General features: G+C 44.7%; 2 protein-coding genes across 2 annotated transcripts; one reads left to right on the top strand and one right to left on the bottom strand.

Moving 5' to 3' along the window:
- Positions 1-1406: 1406 nt before the first annotated feature.
- TM6SF2 (transmembrane 6 superfamily member 2) lies at positions 1407-18785 on the bottom strand. The gene is made up of 10 exons (XM_042480444.1): positions 18516-18785; positions 9242-9336; positions 7865-7962; positions 7130-7233; positions 6247-6329; positions 5381-5505; positions 4428-4529; positions 3865-3957; positions 3139-3258; positions 1407-2294 (listed from the first exon to the last, which is right to left on the bottom strand). The coding sequence occupies exons 1-10, from the start codon at positions 18605-18607 to the stop codon at positions 2094-2096; spliced, it is 1113 nt and encodes a 370-aa protein (XP_042336378.1). The 5' UTR covers positions 18608-18785; the 3' UTR covers positions 1407-2093.
- ACTL9 (actin like 9) lies at positions 12833-14322 on the top strand. The gene has a single exon (XM_042480443.1). The coding sequence runs from the start codon at positions 12921-12923 to the stop codon at positions 14232-14234; it is 1314 nt and encodes a 437-aa protein (XP_042336377.1). The 5' UTR covers positions 12833-12920; the 3' UTR covers positions 14235-14322.
- Positions 18786-19722: the final 937 nt, after the last annotated feature.

The following is a 19722-nucleotide window of genomic DNA, read 5'->3' as shown; positions in this document are numbered from 1 at the left end:
CAGAGGGAGGGGAGCGTCTGGGATAAAAAGTTAAGGGGGGATAGAAAGACAGGAGGATTTTAAAGGGGAACCAGACAATCTGCTTCGCCAGAGCAGCGAGGCAGTGGTGAACATGGGCTAGAAAGTTGGCATTCACTGCTATATCTATATATCTATATATATTAGGGGGGACATAGAATAAATAAGGCTCAGCGGAGGCCTCCGATTCAGGGGTGCGGTGGATGCACACTCAGTTTTATTCCAGCTTTTTCAAGGAGATGGGTATCTTTGGGGATTATTCCCCAAGGAGCTCTCCCTGGTGCTGAATAGAAAGCCGTCCAGGAGCTTTCCAAGGTCCGGAACCCACCCAGGAGCTCAGGTTCAGCATCTCCTTTACAGTTTGGAGTAAAACCCAAAGAGGATTTGGTCATACTTTTTAACAAGGCAGCATCCAGTTGCTTCGAGCCATGTTTGCACAATGCAAAAGACAAATCCAAAACACCTTGGAGATCCCAGCTCAGAGAGGAGAGTTAGTGATCCCATGAAATCTATTGGGTTTTTCTCAGACAAGGAATCCTATGTCCGGTTCCTTCTTCTAAAATCCATGTTCCAGCACCTGGCATTGATGGGCAGACTCCCATCTAAGGACTAACCAGGGATGTCCCTGCTTAGCTTAGGAATATCAGGTGCAAAGTCCTGAGAAGTGGTCCCTAAGTATGTGGGATTGACTTGCAAGACTCCTGAGCATTACAAAAGACCCGCTCCTGGGGATGAAGAATACTGGAAATGGAGTGTAACATCATTCAGGTATCAAGGTGCTACATCGCTTTCTGCTTATTGGTTTCCAGATCTTCCACCATTTTGTTGGCCTTACTCTGGACATAGTCCAGCTTGCCTACATCCTTCTTGAAGTGTGGCCAGAACTGGACCAAATATTCAGGTGAGGCCTGGTCAAAGCAGAATAGAGTGTCACTATTACTTCCCTTGATCTAGACACTATACTTCTATTGATGCAGCCTAGAATTGCATTGGCCTTTTTAGCTGCCGCATCATACTGTTAACTCATGTTCAACTTATGGTTTACTAACATTCCTAGATCCCTTTTGAGTGTACCGTTGTCAAGCCAGGTGTCCCCCATCCTATATCTGCGCATTTCCTTTTCACTGCCCAAATGTAGCATCCTACATCCCTCCCTGTTGAAATTCATTTTGTCAGTTGCGGACCAGCTTTATAATCTGCTAAAGGCCCCTCCACCAATCCCAAGGGCCTGATCCTGTCACTGGGATTGTTTTTCATGCCCAATCCTGCCACCGCCTTTGAAAGCACCAAGGCAGAGTCCACGCAGCCTCCTGGATCTGGGAGAGCAGAAACGACAAGTTGCATTCTCATATCTTGCCAATCACACAACTTCGCAAGAAGCAAGCCAATTTAAAAGTAGTATATAAATTGATTTTATTTTATTTTTTAAAATAAGGACTTACTTGAGTATCTCCACAGGACTGTTACTCTGTGAATAACAGTTTGTAAAATTGTCCCTTTCCCTTTACATTGAAAATAGAGTCCTAGATCACAAGTGCCAGCTTGTTGACATGACTATTATGATGCACTTCGGATGTCTGTCTCTCACTGGTGTGTACCTCTTGAACCCCAAATCGTTTTGGAAAACTGACTTGTGGCTGTGTAAACATGCCCAGGCATCTTTTTTGTTATATGTTTCGACTCCAGAGACCAGGGTTCGAATCCCAGCTTAGCCATGAAACCCAGGGTGACCCTTGGATAAGTCACTCTCTCTCATCCTTGGAAGAAGGCGAAGGCAAACCTCCTGTAAAGAAATCTTGCTAAGAAAACCCCATGATAGACCTGCCTTGGAGTTGTCCTAAGTCGGAAACAAGTCAAAGGCACAACTATTCACTTCCCTTTCCACCTTCTTTGGAAATCAGTTTGTTTCAAAAGAGCAAATTTCAACATTTGCTGTAGAGACAAAAAGAAAAACAGGCTCCAGGGATGCTGTGGAGTGGTCCTGAAGCCTTCTGCAATATTTCAAACCTTGCAGAACCAGGTTTGCACCAATGTGATCTGATCTGCAACCAGCGTAATGGAGCAGATGGTGTGAATCATTGGGTTTTCTTGTCCTCGTCTCGAGAAACCTGGTGGCTGAAAAAAGCTGGGTTTCGGAGACAGCGGTAAGCAAGTAGGTGAGGTCCCAGTGCGTAGATAACATTGGAGAGGACGACGGTCCACCATGCTCCTTCCGGGGTTCGATACGGGAAAGGGGTGCGTTGGTGAAGGGAAGATCCAACATGAGAGAATTGAGCCTGGAAAATAAAGTATAAAGATAACGTGATTATAGACTTGCATGGATTGGAGGTATAGTGCTTTGAGTGTAGGACTAGGACTCTGGGAGACCAGGGATCGCAAAGCAGAGGATGCATGCCTGCAACAAACAATGCGAATCTTGCAAAGACAAGGCACCGAGGAACATGCCATTTGCACACCCCCACTTTCAGCACAATCCATCCATCGTGCAAAATGGTGACTTTTTGACCCTGTTGAGTAGCATGACTTGTGCATGTCTCTAATTAGTATTTCGGGCATAGGACCGAGCTGCATGCATCAGTGTGAGCCGATCCTACGGTGGGATTTATTTCTGAGGAAGTAAGCTTTGCCAAGGCTTTGCGCATCTCAGAAAGCCTCTGCTAGATTAAATCAGGCGGCGTTTGACAAGCTGCAAAGTTTGGTGCTACATTTTTAGCAAAGAAAAGCAGAGCAAACTTTCTCAAGATGCTGTGATTTAGAGCCTGCGTGGTGTAATAATAATAATAATAATAATAATATATTTATATCCCACTTCTCCAAAAGATCAGAGTGGCTAACACTAAAACCTCCAAAAACACAATAATCACTTATTACCATTATATCCCTAACCCTCCCATCCACAATAAAATACAATTAAATTATTGAACAACTCTGGGTTCAATTCCACGCTCGGCCATGAAAACCCACTGGGTCATCTTGCGTGAGTCACATTCTCTCAGCCCGAGAAAACCCCACGATGGGTTGCCGTAAGCCGGAAACAACTTGAAGGCACACAACAACAACAATGCGATCCCTAAACAGTTGGCCATTTCGCTGTCGCTGTGTCAGATTCGGCAACATCACCTGGGCAATGGCACCGGCACAAATCAGGGCCCAATCCGGCATCCACCTGGAACCAGGAAAGAGTAACCCATAGATGCAGATGCAGAAATATGGCAGGCCGTAAAAGAGGAACACCAGCATCTAGGAAGAGAAAGAGAAAGGGATGGTTGCATGCACAGCAAGGCAATAGTCCAGAGTCTGCCTGAGCTCCATTTGTGGATCGAGACGGTTTATAACAGTAAAGAAATTTCAATAATAAATACAATAATAAAATACATACATACAACATCAACCTTATAAAATCATATTAAAGTCACTATGCCCACTAGGTTATTTCTGGCCTTCCTGGAGCACCTGAGAGACCCAGGAGGACTATAAACATCCCAGGACCTCCTATGGATGAATGTTGCTGATAACCGACCTTTCTCGGGAGAAACAATGCTGGTGCCATGTTCCCATACCATTTGCCTTGAACTCAGCTTGGATGCCTGACTGTTCTTCTGGATTACTCTTTGGACTGCCTGTCTGGGCTAGTTGCTGAAAGATGGGCAACTTGGATAGGACTGGACTATCTCTGCTTCTCAGCCGATGCTTTGGGTGAGCTCTGATTCTTTCCCTGTTAATGCTTTGAGTGCTTTCTTGCTATGAATCTGGTTTGCTTTCCAAAACAGGACAGTCCTATGCAACAGCCACTAAAGGAGGCACTCTCCTCCGAAACAAAATGGTTGCTTGGTCATCTGGACTCACCTGGACTTTGGGGTAGGCCACTGGGTCACGCAGGTATGGTTCTTGCTGGTAAATGTAGTCGAAGCACATTTCGGAGGGGCAATCCAGAACGACCTAAAACCACACAAATGTATTTTCCTCAGTTCACGGCAAAAGAATGAATGGCGCGTGTTCTCTGCGCACCTGTGAACACAAGCCCCATTATATTCAATGGGGCTCGAGCATATGCATTTTTCACCTTAAGCAGGGGGGGTCCAGAATGGATTCCCCAGATAAGGTAAGGATCCACTGTACATACACATACAAAAATATCTCACATAATTAATAATAATAATAATAATAATAATAATAATAATAATAATAATAATATATTCTGCCTCTCTGTGCAGCACAATCCTTACATCTTCTTTCTTCCCCTATCTCTCCTTCCTTAGCCTACCTCTTTATACCTTCTTGTATTTTGCCTAACACCATCTTCCCCATCTCATCTGAAATCCTTCTATTTCCTCTATCTTTCTATCTTTCCATCATTTTCTGGTTCCTTCCAGCATCATCCTTGTGACAAAGAGACATCGGATGCTCACCAGTCCTCGGAAAAGTGTGAAGATCACGGCAAAAAGGAGGAATCCCACTAATCCCAAATCCCAAGGGCGCTGGAGCAAGGTCTTGCGCTGTTCCTCAGCAATCTTTCCACAAGCGACAAGCAAAACAGGAGGGAAGGAAAAGCAAGTCGTGAAATCTCCACTCGCGTGCCAAGTATGAAATTGTGCAATTTGGAAATTTTGGAAACGGAGGCAAGAGGAATGTTTGCATTACCTCTCTCTTGCCAGAACTATGACTCTGTGGACTATGGACAGATGGACTGTGACTCTGGACTCGAGCCTTTGGGTTGCTTCAAAAGCTTACAGTAAGTACAATGGGCATTTTGGTTGGTTGAAAGAGGCATCACTGTCTTGTGGAGTTTGGATGATATTGTTCTATGCCATATGGCCTTACAGCTACCCCTAGATATGTCTCCTTGTGGAGTAAAAATCTATTAGCACTTAGGAGTGGCTACACAGAGCCTCCATATACAAGACCTGTCTGATTGGCAAAGGCTGGAGCAAACCAATGGCAGAAAGGCCATCTGACTACTTTCAAACTAAGTAGACCTAGGATGCATTCACACTGGCCACCACTTTTCCTTTCATTTTCATCACTTTCAAACTAGGTAGACCTAGGATGCATCTACACTGTAGAAATAATGCAGTTTGACAGCACTTTAACTGCCATGGCTCCATCCTCCCGAATCCTGGGATTGGTACTTTGGTGGAGGACTGGCACTCTTTGGCAGAGGAGGCCTTGTAAAGACTAAAAATCCCAGGATTCCATATGGATGGAAATTAAAGTGGTGTCGAACTGCATCATTTCTGCAGTGTAGCTGCATCCGCTTCCCAGAATTCCCTAGAATGGAACTACAGCACTTAAAGTTATGTCGAACTGGATTATTTCTATGGTGCAGATGCACCCCGAAGCAAACCTGGCTCTTCTTTGGTACCTGATCAGCCGTCACCAGGACCGAATTCTTGGGCTGGGCGAAGATCCGCATCCCAGCCCAGATGGGGATGAGTAGGTAGGGAATATTGAGCAGGAAAGCAGGACGGACTTCAGAACCGTATTTCCCTGCAAAAAGACACCGGCTTCTGAATTCATACCAGTAAGTAAAATGACCCATACAACTGGCCAGCCCAGTTTGGAATGCTGTCTTTTTGCACTACATCTCCCAGAACCCTGCAGCCAACCTGCCCACTGGGAGCTGTAGTCCAAAGGACAAATTCAAAAGCATTACATTTTCAAAATCTGCTTCTTTCGTTTGATACATACATATATATTCACCGATTCTGGTATCCATGGAAGATCCTGGACCCAAACCCCAGCAGATACTAAGGACCCACTATACTTTTTTATGCTCCTAGTGCCAAATGTTAGTTATACAAGCTGTAATGTACCTGAGAGGAAGTGTTTTTAATAATAATAATAATAATAATAATAATAAAGTTTAATTTATATCCCACCTCTCCGAAAGGAGTGAGGCGGGTGACGACATAAGACACATAAATAAAATACATACTGTATATACATACATAAACCAATACATAAATCCCTTATCCCCCATCCTTAAATTAATACACATAATTACACTATATATATATATATATATATATATATATATATATATATATATATCACATCACACTCATCACACAGCTTCCCGGCTTTAAAACCAAAATCATTTCCCTTAAAAGGTATAGGGTTTCTGCACCTTATATTAGGCCATGATGAAGAGGGCATTTAAGGAGGAAGCTATGGCTAAAGGTGTAGGAGCCCTTCCTCCTTTTATTACCTGTGACAAAAATGGCTTACCAATGACGTTGCCTGGCAGAAAAACGACGAGGCTCATCATGAGAGATCCAACCCAGTAGAGGCCAATATTCCGGTAACTCTTTCTGAAAAGAGAATTAAAAAATATATACTCATCATTGGGGAGATAAGAGGACCTGCTGCAAAAGTTGGTGGCACAGAGAAGCGTGTCCAAGTCCTGGCACAATGGCCAGCCATGCCCACTTTTGCACTGTTTTATTCCATTCCTTTCTTAGTATCCTTCGTTTTCTATCCCTTTGCTTGCCTTTGCATTCTGCAAACAGGTTTTTAGGGTATTTTAGGGTCACTTTTTTGGACCCCTCAATATTTATTCTCTTCTTCTTTCTTTGGATAGAATGCAGGAGGAAAAAAAGAAATGGAGGTACCAATACTTCAAGGGTAATTTAGTTAATGCATATATACTAACATGGTAAATATTCGTATAGTAAATATATGTTTTAGATATATGTTAACTAAAGATTATTTGTCAATTTACTTTCTTTTTTTTACTTTCTTCTGCAAAAACTCCTTATTGATCCAGGCCAACCTCTTACGGCACCGTTGTTGTTGCTGGGTGCTTTCAAGTCATTTCTGATTTATGGCCACCCTAAAGCGAGATTTTCTTGGTGAGATTGGTTCAGGGAGGTGCGACAGTGCCATCCTTTGTGGCCGAAAGAGTGCGACTTGCACAAGGTTGGCCAGTGGTTCTACATGGCTGTGCTGGGATTTGAACCCAGGTCTGTAGAGTCATAGTCCAGTGCAAAAACTGCGACACTGTGCTTCTCCGCTCGGTATTACTGCTGAATCCCTGGCAAGTCCATAATGGTTACTACTCCCCTCCATTCCCCTCTTAGCATCCCTCGCTTTCTCTCCCCCTCCACCTCACCTTTCTGCAATAGCGATGATCATGGCGAGATACAAGGCGTAGTGGATCACCGCATCCCAGTAGCAGATCATGATCCCATAGGCTGTGCTAAGGTACGGTTCACCCTAGTAAAGAGAGGGGGGAAATTGGAAAGATATTTAATATCTAGGTACTCAGAGAATGGGGGAAAGGGACAATTCCCATAGTCCCCGAAACCAATATGGCCATGCCAATGGTGGGATTCTGGAAACTGTAACCTACAAAGGCCTAGTAGAGTGTCCTCTCTAGGAATCTCTAGGTCTTCCAGTGCGACCTTTAGTTAAAGTTGACCATAGAGTTGCACTGGGGGACCTAGAGATTCCTAGAGAGAACATATTAATCAAATCCATGAATCATCAAAGCCACAAATATGGAGGGATGAGTGTATTATTATTATTATTATTATTATTATTATTATTATTATTAAGCTTTATTTATAAAATGCTGTAAATTTACACAGTGCTGTACATACAATCAGTTAAAAATAGAATAAAATAAAAATAAACCTGCCTAAGGTGTACATTCTATAAAATTCGTTTAACATAATACATATTAACATTAAATAATAAAATATAGCAAGCAACGAATAAAAATCGAACCTACGATAGCAACCAAGTTGCATCCTTGGACTGCATGACCCAGCATCCCCAAGCAGCATGGCAATACATGACACCACAATAGGCTTCTCCTAATATTTTATGACACCCAAGTACACACCTCTCTCATGTAGAAGCCCATGTAGTTGTTGATATATCCGTCTTCTTCCAAAGCGATGACTGCATCAATCCCCGAAGTGAAGGAAAAGACCATAAATACTGATGACGAGAGGGAAAAGGGTGCATTTAGGAAAAGTTGCCATTTCTATATAGACTTGAAGTGGAGAGCCATGTACATGTTTAAAAGAACTGAGGATATATTTGTGCCATCTCCTCTTTGGATCCTGCAAGGAAGCTCTTCATAAGCTCCTGGCTATGTCTGCTCTTTAGAGCGCCAGTCAGCAGGGTGCAATGGCTGGTTTAGGGTTTGGGCAGATCTGGGTTCGAGGCTCAGACCCAGATCTGGATTCGAGTGGGGTATAAAGACAGAAAGTCAGTAATAAAGACACCATGGGTTCTTGTGAGGGTAAAAGTGGGGGAAATTACTAAGGAGGGCAATAACATAAGCCACCTTGAGCCTCACTAGAGGGGTGACAGGACAGAAACATAACTAACAAATTAGATAGATAGATAGATAGATAGATAGATAGATAGATAGATAGATAGATAGATAGATAGATAGAGATAGATATGGACAGAAAGAGGGAGACAGAGATGGAAGACTGTCAGATAGATAGATAGATAGATAGATAGATAGATAGACAGACAGATAGATAGATAGAGATATCAAGAGAGAGAGAAAGACAAAGAGAGAGAAATAGACAGACAGACAAGAGATACAGAGAGATCAAGAAAGCGAGAGATAGACAAAAAGAAAGATAAACAGATAGACATAAGATAGAGAGAGAGAGAGAGAGAGATGGAGAGGTAGATAGACAAATAGAAAGGCTGATAGAAAGGCTGATAGAGAAACAGATGGAAGACTGTCAGCCAGACAGAAATAGCTAGAGAGAGAGAGAGAGAGAGAGAGAGAGAGAGAGAGAGAGAGAAACAGATAGACAGACAGACAAACAGACAGAGGTAGATAGACATTGAGAGGTAGATAAACAGATAGAAAGACAGATGGAAGACAGTCGGACAAAGACAGACAGAGATAGCTAGAGAGAAAGACAAACAAAGAGAAAGACAGAGACAGAAGATAGATAGAGACAGATAGAAGATAGTCAGATAGACAGTAAGAGAGAGATATGATAGAGACAGACAATAGATAGGTAGGTAGACCGAGAGACAGACCGAGAGAAAGAGAGATAATAAAGGGATAGATAGATAATGGATAAACTGAGAGCTAGATGAGAGGCAGACACTTTATCTGTTTTATGTTTTCTACCGGGGTCTGTTTTATTCCTTTTAGTATCAGCTTCCTTGAATCCCATTTGAGTGCAAGAGGGAGAAAAACAGGATAAAACATAAATAAGTAAGGAAAAAAGAATCATCTTACCATAGAAAAGAGGATCCTGCGAGCGGTTTGGAAGGTAGACCAGAGCAAACAAGAACAACAGGACTCCGAAACCAGCAGTCATGACGGCCAAAGGGCTAGAGAAAGGAGAGAGATCGAAAAGTTACTTTTTCTGGAGTGGGATTACCAAAATCCCCTGCCTATGGGATTCACAGTGAACTGTCATCTAAAAAAAGTAACTTTCCCAGGCTCAGGTCCAAACAATAAAACCAGCCAAAAGCCCCAAAGCGGATCTGACAAGCAAAGCATTTGTAACCGGGAACGTTATAGAGACACACACTGGAGTGCAAACATTATTTTTTAATGAAATATTTTGTTAAAAGAAAAACCAAAGCTTGCTAATGATTAATGAATTATTCATTTCTGGCTTTTGCCTTTAGGACATCCGAAAGCTGGCTCACGATGCAAGAAAATATAGTAATACTTATGCTCAGGAGTTGAAAATTATAGTACCGAAATGCCAGGATGATGGGATTCATTCAGGTCATGGTCAAATCCTCTTATCTGGGATGTAAAACAATTTGGAAATGGCTCAGACCCAAATAAACCCCAATAAAGGAACTATTGCAAGAGACAGTTTGGAGACAATGAAACTCAATGTATAGATAACACTTGGGTTGAAGGATATACCCCACGAGGGATAGAGACGTATGTTGGAATAGCCAATCAAGGGTGAATGAGTGTATAATGTTTAAATTCATATGTAACCAATGGTCCCAGAACCTGACAACCCAGGTTTCCAAATGCATTTGTGTTGGACTACAGCATCCATCATCCCCCACCAGCACAGGAATTGTAGGTGCCGCCACCAGCCTGATGGAAGTCGTAGTCCATAAGAAATGGGCTTCTCGAAGTCCATAGACAGGTTCCTCTGCTGGTGGGGAGTGATGGAAGCTGTAGTCCAATACAATTGCTTATGCTGTCAGGTTCTGGGCCCAGGCGAAGCCTGTTTTTAGGTATGAGGAACATGGGGTGTAGTGGTTAGAGCACTGGACTACAACTCTGGAGACCAAGGATCGAATCCCGGCTCGGACATGGAAACCCTTTGGGTCACCTTACTCTCTCAGCCTCAGAGGATGACAATGGCAAACTCCTCTGAACAAATCTTGCTCTAAAAACCCCATGATAGGTTTGCCTTATGGTGGCCATAAGTCGGAAACAATTTATGTCTGGAGACCAGGGTTCAAATCCCGGCTTGGAAACTCCCTTCCTAGAATGGTTCTCTCCTTGCTGTCCTGCCAATAGGAGAAGACATTTTTATCAATTAATAAGCATTAATAAACTTGGGCAACCTTGGCCTCATTGGCATCATATGTCCCAGAAATGTCGGAGGGTGATTTCCTGGGATTCCACTCCTAAATGTCCCAATTTTTCAATCCATATGGAAACACACCACTGGCATTCAGCATCAGACGTTGCTTTAAACTGGACCAATTCCATCCCATCCAACTGACGAATTAGACAAATTCCATCTAATTCAATATTTGCTCCGACCGGCAAAGGCTCGCAGGACCTTATGCCTTCATGATGGGAAAGTGCCAGGGATCAAACCCAGGATCTTGTTGCACATGCAAAGCTTGTGTGTATGCCAACGGCTGGGCCTTTCTGCACACAAGAGGCAGCAATCCCTGAAAACTGTATGCGCCCAAAACCTCCAGCCCAGCCACAGCTGAGTGTGCAAAGAGGAGTTTTGCTGGAGCTGCCAATTTTCAAGGAGAATTGGCGACTGCATGGCATATTACAGCTGCAATGCAGACCTGACCTGGGAAATAGGAATCCCTGAACCGACTCAGCTCCAGATTATAGGTTTCCCAGGACTCCTGATCCACCCATTTGCAAAGGGAAGCTGTCAAAGGACAGCATCCTTTCCTCTTTCAAGGGGGAGGCACGCAGTTTGCTGCAACTAAACTGAGCAAAATCAAGAGGAGGCATCAATGTTTGCTTAGGAAATGCTGAATGTGCTTTGCATCAAGTGAAATGCAAAAAAAAAAAAAACCACAACCCAACCCCTTGCATTGTGATTTCCTATATTCCTTCAATCCTTTGCTTTTATTTATCATGGCTTGGAATTTGGGAACATCTCTTAGCCTCTCGGTCCCACAGCGGCATCATTGTACTTAAAATGCCCTGGGCTGTAACATCGTCCTCCACCAAATGCGTCTGAAAAAATGGATTTAATGTCTGTGAAATTCTGCGGATTTAATGTATGCAGAAATAAACCAGTTAATCTCAAAGTCACTGCTTGATTCTCTCTCCTAGCAGCTCCATTTGCCTTTTGAGGCTATGAGAGACTAACACAACTATTGCTTTGGGAATGCCTTCATTGGCCTCATTCCCACCACCTTTTAAACCAGATCGCAATTTGGTTTGGAATTATTATTGTTGATTATAATTGTATTGTTTATTGGTATCGATAACTGTATTTTATCTGGTTGTAATCCCACCCCAATCTGCACGGGTCCATTTTGAATTGATTCGTTCATGAATGTGAACCACAAGTGGATTATTTTAGAGGGGGAAAATGCAATCAAGGCAAATGGAGTGGGAAACACACTCCACTGTCGAATCGATCCATCGATTCAGATCACACAGCGATTTATTTGTAAACAGCAATGAGGCCACTGGGTTCCTGCTACGTCACACTTGTAGCCACTTGTTGTTATGTGCCTTCAAGTCAATTCCAACTCCCATCGACCCTAAGGTAAACCTATCATGGGGTTTTCTCAGCAAGATTTGTCCGGAGAGGATTTGCCATTGCCTCCCTCTGAAGTTGAGAGTATATGACTTGCCCCAAACCACCCAATGGATTTCACGGCTGAGCTGCGGAATTAAAGCGGTTTGCTATGATTCTCTCTTACAAGATCCTGGGATCTGTAATTTGGTGAGGGATCAACGCTCTCTGACCGACCAGGCTGAGTACCTCCCCAAGCTACAAATCCCAGGATGCTACAGGATACACAGTCGTGGCAGGTAAAGTGGTGTCAACCTGCATTCTGCAGCACGGTTACACCTTTGGAATGCAGGTTTTCAGGCACAAACGTTCTGGAACCCAGGGGGCTTTAATGGGAGGGAGGTCTGTGGGGGTCTCAACAGCCACATCGGACCCTCCAAAGGGCTTCGTATGCCCCAAGGGTGGTGCAGTGAAATACAGCAGATCCTTGTTATCCACCAAGTTGGGTTTTGGGACCCCCGTGAATACCAAAATCCGTGGATGCTCAAGTCCCATTAAATACAACGGTACAGTAAAATGGTGTCCCTTTTATAGAAAATGGCAAAATCAAGCTTTACTTTTTGGAATATACACACACACTAACATTTTCAAACCACGGATGGTTGAATCTGTGAATAAGGAATTCATGGATATGAAGGGCTGGGTGTAGATTTTTGTAACCCCCTTCCATTCAACCAGAGACTTTCGGCTGGAGAGGGGGAAAAGTCCATCTTCATCTCCATAGACAGTGGCAGACCAACCACTTACAACTCTTGGCCGAGAGCTGATGTCAACTCCCCTCTGAGATGTGGATGTGAGATCACAGCTCTCCTTTGTGACAACAGAGGGAGGAACCATGAGGCCTTCAGTGCTCCTCTCCATCCACTCTGATGTTGCAGACCACAGGTTGAGCTTGTGGATCAGAAGCCCGTAGATCCCCTTGTTACCAAAATGTCGAGTCCGGGTCCTATGCGGCCAAAAAGCTCGGGGTCATCACGTTCCAAAAGTCCTAAGCCAAGACTGGTCAGCCCAGGACATATGAGAACAAGGACTCCTTCTCCAGGATACAATGTAGGCGCATCTGGATCTCGGAGCTCTTCCCGTGAAAGAAGTTCGGTTCGGGCTCGGTCCAAGACCCCCAAACGAGGCCGTACGGTCAAGACGGGAGCGGTTGTGATTGACACCGGGACCGGCACATGCAAAGCTGGGTTTGCGGGTCAACAGACCCCTGAAGTGTACGTCGGGACATTGGTTGGACACCCGACGGAGAAGTCTATGAGGACCAGAAGAGACAGGCCAGATACGTTTGTTGGAGATCAGGCTCGGCTGGAATCCGATCTGGAGCTCATTTTGCCCGTAAGACACGGAATCATCGTCGACTGGGACGCAGCCGAAACCCTTTGGAGGCACCTCTTCCACGAGCTCAATGTCCACCCAGAAGACCATGCCCTTCTCATGTCTGATCCTCCCCTCTGTCCAACCACAAACAGAGAGAAACTGGTGGAGGTGGTCTTTGAATCGCTCAACTCCCCAGGGATGTACGTGGCCTACCAGTCGGTGTTGTCCGTCTATGCCCATGGCAAAATTAGTGGGCTTGTGGTAGACACAGGCCACGCCGTGACCCACACTGTGCCCGTCCACCAAGGGTACAACCTGCCACATGCTACGGAAAGGATGGACATAGCTGGGATCAACATGACATCCTTTTTGATGGACCTCTTAAGGGACATGGGGCATTACTTTGACGACAGGATGCTGGATGTTATTGAAGACATCAAGCACAAGTGCTGTTATGTTGCCTTGGATTTCGATAGCGAATGGACCCGTCCCAAGAGGGACTACATGATGGACTACCAGTTGCCCGATGGCCAGATGATCACTTTAGGAAAAGAGAGGTTCCAATGTCCAGAGATATTGTTTCACCCGCCGCAGACCCCTGGACTTTCTCTTCAAGGAGTCCATGGGATGGCCCAAAAAAGTCTGCGGAAAGTCCCCGAAGAATCCAGAAAGGAAATGTATGAAAACATTCTTTTGTGCGGAGGGTCCTCCCTCTTCGAGGGCTTTGAAAAGAGGTTTACGCATGACATCATGACAGGCGTGGCCACCAACACCAAAGTGAAAGTCACAGCCATCCCCTTGAGGCAATACTCCGTCTGGACGGGAGGGTCCATTTTGGCCTCCCTGAAAAATTTCCAGCCGTGTTGGGTCAGGAGAGAGCAATACCAGGAGCATGGCCCGTACATCGTCCACCGGAAATGCTACTGAGCGGGGAAGGCTGGGCATCGTTCCTTATCACTCAGGGTTGACAGGGTGAGGGGAAGGAGCCAGAAATAAATCAGCATGTTTGCACAGACCTGGTTTGCAATTTGCAGTTATTTTTGCTGATATCTGTCATCTAACAGGGGTGTCACAAGGGGCATGCGAGGGATTTGGATTACGCTGGGTGACACCTACAAAAGGGTGACACCACTGCTACCTGAACATCTGCTTTTGGGCAGAAACAGGCTGATGTTCACCTGCATTCCATTAAAATAGGTTGGACGCCAGAAAACCTAAGACGAATCCATGCTCAGTACGGTTGGAGGAGATAGAATCATAGAATCATAGAATCATAGAGTTGGAAGAGACCGCAAGGGCCATCCAGTCCAACCCCCTGCCATGCAGGAAATCCAGATCAAAGCATCGTCGACAGATGGCCATCCAGCCTCTGTTTGAAGACCTCCAAGGAGGGAGACTCCACTACACTCCGAGGAAGTGCATTCCACTGTCGAACAGCCCTTACTGTCAGGAAATTCCTCCTAATGTTGAGGTGGAATCTCTTTTCCTGTAGCTTGCATCCATTGCTCCGGGTCCTAGTCTCTGGAGCAGCAGAAAACAAGTTTGCTCCCTCCTCAATATGACATCCCTTCAAGTATTTAAATAGGGCTATCATATCACCTCTTAACCTTCTCTTCTCCAGGCTAAACATCCCCAGCTCCCTGAGTCGTTCCTCATAGGGCAAGGTTTCCAGACCTTTCACCATTTTAGTCGCCCTCCTTTGGACACGCTCCAGTTTCTCAATGTCCTTTTTGAATTGTGGCGCCCAGAACTGGACACAATATTCCAGGTGGGGCCTGACCAGAGCAGAATATAGTGGCACTATTACTTCCCTGGATCTAGATACGATACTTCTATTGATGCAGCCTAAAATCGCATTGGCCTTGTTAGCTGCCGCATCACACTGTTGACTCATGTTCAACTTGTGGTCTACTTGGACTCCTAGATCCCTTTCACATGTTGTCTCCTTAAGCCAGGTGTCTCCCATCCTATATCTGTGCATTTCATTTTTTTGCCCTAAGTGCAGTACCTTACATTTCTCCCTGTTGAAGTTCATTCTGTTAGCTCTGGCCCAGCTTTCTAGTCTATTCAGGTCATTTTGAATTTTGATCCTGTCCTCTGGAGTATTAGCTATTCCTCCTACTTTAGTGTCATCTGCAAATTTGATAAGTATTCCCCCAATTTTTTCCTCCAAGTCATTGATAAAGATGTTGAATAGCACTGGGCCCAGGACAGAGCCCTGTGGGACCCCACTGGTTACTTCTCTCCAGGATGAAAAGGTGCCATTGTTGAGCACCCTTTGGGTTCGGCCGGTCAACCAATTACAAATCCACTTAACAGTTGCCTTGTCCAGCCCACATTTTACAAGCTTGTTTGTGAGAATGTCATGGGGAACCCTGTCAAAGGCCTTACTGAAATCTAGATATACTATATCCACAGCATTCCCTTCATCTACCAAGCTGGTAATTTTATCAAAGAAAGAGATTAGATTTGTCTGGCATGACTTGTTTCTCTGAAACCCATGTTGACTTTTTGTGATTATGGCATTGGCTTCTAGATGTTCACAGACTCTCTGTTTAATGATCTGCTCCAGAATCTTTCCTAGTACTGATGTCAGACTAACTGGACGATAATTGTTGGGATCCTCTTTTTTCCCCTTTTTGAAGATGCTTCTGATAGCTTCCTTGGCATATTCTAGTGTTATGCTTCACCGTCCGTTTTTTAATTACAGTGGGTCCTTGGTAGCCGCTGGGGTTTGGTTCCAGGATCCATCACGGATAACAAAATCCATGGATGCCCAAGCCCCATTAAATGCTGCCCCATTCATTCTCCCTTCATTTGTCCCTCGCGCATAAGTGAGGGAAATGAATCCAAAGACTGCAAGAACGCAGGGAGGAGTGTATTTTCAAGCCGTGGATGCTTGAATCCGTGGATAAAAAATCTGACACTACTCCTATTGGAATTACGATTTCTAAGTAACATTAGTACAAAAAAACATGACTAAGGATTCTCTAAGGTTTGGTTAGACAGCCACTGTGGCGTAATGGTTTGAGTGTTGAACTGGGACTCTGGAGACCAAGGTTCGATTCCCAGCTCAACCATGAAACGCACTGAGTGACCCTGGGCAAGTCACACTCTCTCAGCCTCAGGGAAAGCAATGGGAGGCCTCCTCTGAACTAATCCTGCCAAGAAAACCCCAGGATAGGTTTGTTTTGGGGTCACCATAGGTCAGAAATGACTTGAAGGAACAGAACAAGAACAAAAAATGGGGTATCAATGGATAGGGCTGACCCCATGAGTTGCCACATTAGGTGATGCCAACCCTAGTGATGCCACTGCACTGAGTCGACTTCAATGTAAGGCATATGAATGAAAAGCCTCTAAGAGATATACCCAGGCATGTGCAGTGTCCCACTTGCAAACTCAAGAGCTTCTTTTCATTGAATCAATCCCATTTGTGACAGATCGAGGTGGAAAGACGCCCTTGTGGCTTCCTGTGACCGCCGGCACATTGTGCAAATTTCTACACAGAGGTGGGTTCAAAGTCTGTCTGGCTCACACATTGTTGGAGCCGTCCGTCCAGGGTTCACCCCACAACCCTGAGTAAAGGCTGAGTCAAATGTTCATTGTTGGGGGGGATTTTGGAGCTAAGCATTGGCACAATGGACAGGAAGAAAATCCAGAGGAGGCCGCATCTGAAGACAAATATAAACTCAGGGGGAGCTATAGCTTGGAAAAATATGGACATTGCACCCCCCAAAAAGGAATGCTTTCACACATTGTACCCCCAAGAATGGAAACTTTCACTCAGGCAACCTTCATTGTTGTGGTTCAAGTCGTTTCCACCTTACGGCAACCTATCATGGGGTTTTCTTGGCAAGTTTCCTCATAGGAGGGTTTGCCATCGCCATCTTCTGAGGCTGAAAGAGTGTGACTTGCCCAAGATCACCATGGTCAAGAGGATTTTTGAACCCTGGTCCCTCAGAGTCTAAGGCTGCATCTAGACTGCAGAAGTTGTGCAGTTTGACACCGCTTTAACAGCCACAGCTCAAGGCTCAAGGCTCATTCTGGGATTTGTAGTTTGGTGAGCTATTTCACCTTCTTGGTCATAGAGCTCCAGCGCCGCAACAAACTGCAAATCCCAGGATTCCATAAGATGAAGCCAAAAGAACAGTACAGAAAAGACAGTTAAAGCGGTATCAAACTGCTTTATTTCTTCAGTGTGGATAATACCCTGCAACCTTTCAATTACTGCATCCTATTGTCTCTTCTCCCCTTTTCAAAAACCTCAGTAATACAGGTAAATATACAGGTAAAAACAAATCTATTTCTTTTTCTAAAACCAGAGTGCAGCCTCTCTTAGGATGCCAGTGGGCAAAATACCAAGGCACAGATAAGTTGGCAGCTGCCGGGATGGTATTTTTAGCCGTAATCATTCAACAACAGTTCCTATGTCTGCAGCAAAGCCGAGACAGGGTCAAGATGAACAAGACTGGCAAGGATAAGGAAAGTGTTATGTGTGTGGTTGCATGTGTGCATTTTTAGAAAGCCGGCGATTCCAAAGATCAAGCGTACAACGTGTGCGGATTTTCTTTCTGCCTATGGCCCAGAGCTCAGCTTTGGCACCGAAACCAACATTCGTGGTCTAGGAATTGGCATTTCCGTAATTCATATATATATTTTTGGTATGGAACTTAGTTTATAGGTGGAATCGCACAGCAGGACTGTATATTCTATTTACCTGGATGTTGTTGTGTGCCTTCAAATTTTGCCCAATTCATGGCAACCCTAAGGAGACCCATTAGGCCCATTTTACAGAAGAGGAAAACTGTGGCTGACAGAGAAAACTTTCTGAGACTCAGTTCAGAGGATGGCGCAGGTTGAGTCGTCTTTATCCGAAACGCTTGGGACCAGAAGTGTTTTGCATTTTGGAGCTATTTTGGAGACGGGACCCAAGTCTAAACACATAATACATTTATGCTTCATGAACACCTTAGGATCATGGTCTGATAAAACCTCATGATAGGTTCACCTTCAGTCAAAAACGACTTGAAGGCAAACAACGTCCCTCCAAACCCTTTGCAAACAGGGCAAACCCCTGTGTCCAGCTTTCCAAACACTTCCAAGATTCCTCTTCCCTTTCCCCAAAAGAAAGTTGAAAAAGCAATGAATGGAGAGTAGAGAAAGCCAGAAAAACTTGCACACAGGTTGCATTCACATGGTACTCACTGCTCCATGGCTGCCAGGCTGTTGAACAGGTAAGAAATAGGGAAGGCGGAGAGGTACAAGGCGATGGCACCCAAAGCCGAGTAGAGCCCCATGTTGGCAAGCCTGCAAGGAAAAGGAAGCCAACACGGGTGTCTCCTGGTTGTGGGAATTCGGGTTTAAGGAGCCAGGTCAGGCTGGCTCCGGATGACAGGGGTCAGACCAGCCTTGCCGACCTACAGCCGAAAGGACCCATCCTATCCAAAGGTTAGTAGCAACTGGGTTGCACAAGACAAGCTTTTTGTGGGTTTGTGTGGATTAGGGAGGAGTGACAACTCTTAAAAGGGCAATGCAAGCTGGGTGTGCCTTACCCACTCCTTCCAGGAGTCAGCTGCCTTGCAAACCTGCAAGAGAAAGCAATACACTGAATTTTGTAAAAATATAACAAGCTTGCGTTAGGGGAAAGGACAGGCAAGGACAAAATGACTTTTCCAAACTAATTCGTGCCAAGACCAGTTAGAATCACAGAGTCCCAAAGCTGGAAAGGCACCCCTAAGGGTCATCTAGTTGTACCTCGAACCATTTCCGCTCAAATAAATGGGTCCCAGAGCGAATCAAGCCAGAACTTTTGCCTACAAGCCATGATGGCTAAAGCAAGGCTGCCGTAGTCTGGCCACATTGCAAGAAGGAAGTCAATAATGCGTTAGGAAAAAGAAGACAACCATGTTGGAAAGACGCCATCAGGGAAGCCCTGGCTTTGCAAGATCTGAGTTGACAATGCTGTTTCCTATGCTGAAAATTGTTTTTCTACACACACACACACAAAACCCACGTGCGAATTTTGTACAGATTAAGTCCCAGACTGCGAATACTCTTGGGAAACAGTACTGTTTATGAAACTGTTTTTGTACCAGGAAGAACACTGTATTATTCCTTCTGTCCTTCAGGAATGAGTGAAGAGTTACAGCCCTAATCCTGGAGGAAATGTTGTGTAGTGGTTACAGTGTCAGAGTAAGGGAAAGTCAAGAGCCTTGTAGGTCACAGTCACTATTTCTCAGCCGAAGGATATACAGTCTTCCAAATAGTCTGGAGCTAAGCCATTGCTTCAAAGGCCACTACCAGCACTTTGAATGGTACCAACAGACAGATCAATAGGCGGTGAAGTTATTGCCGTGAAGAGAGGCAGGCAAGAAATAAAATTATTATTACTATTATTATTGTTGCAAAAGGG

The sequence above is a fragment of the Sceloporus undulatus genome, chromosome 7, assembly GCF_019175285.1.
Source record: "Sceloporus undulatus isolate JIND9_A2432 ecotype Alabama chromosome 7, SceUnd_v1.1, whole genome shotgun sequence".
NCBI lineage: Eukaryota > Metazoa > Chordata > Lepidosauria > Squamata > Phrynosomatidae > Sceloporus > Sceloporus undulatus.
This window is presented reverse-complemented; position numbering and strand designations above follow the sequence as displayed.

Bases quoted from the DNA above. Each gene is read 5' to 3' on its own strand.
- ACTL9 (XM_042480443.1), top strand. From the start codon at position 12,921: ATGTCGAGTCCGGGTCCTATGCGGCCAAAAAGCTCGGGGTCATCACGT.
- TM6SF2 (XM_042480444.1), bottom strand. From the start codon at position 18,607: ATGGGGCTCTACTCGGCTTTGGGTGCCATCGCCTTGTACCTCTCCGCC. The intron at 7,963-9,241 runs GTAAGATGATTC...TCTCGTCATCAG, and splicing joins GCAGGATCCTCTTTTCTATG to TATTTATGGTCTTTTCCTTC. The intron at 4,530-5,380 runs GTACCAAAGAAG...GCTTGTGGAAAG, and splicing joins TCCTGGTGACGGCTGATCAG to ATTGCTGAGGAACAGCGCAA.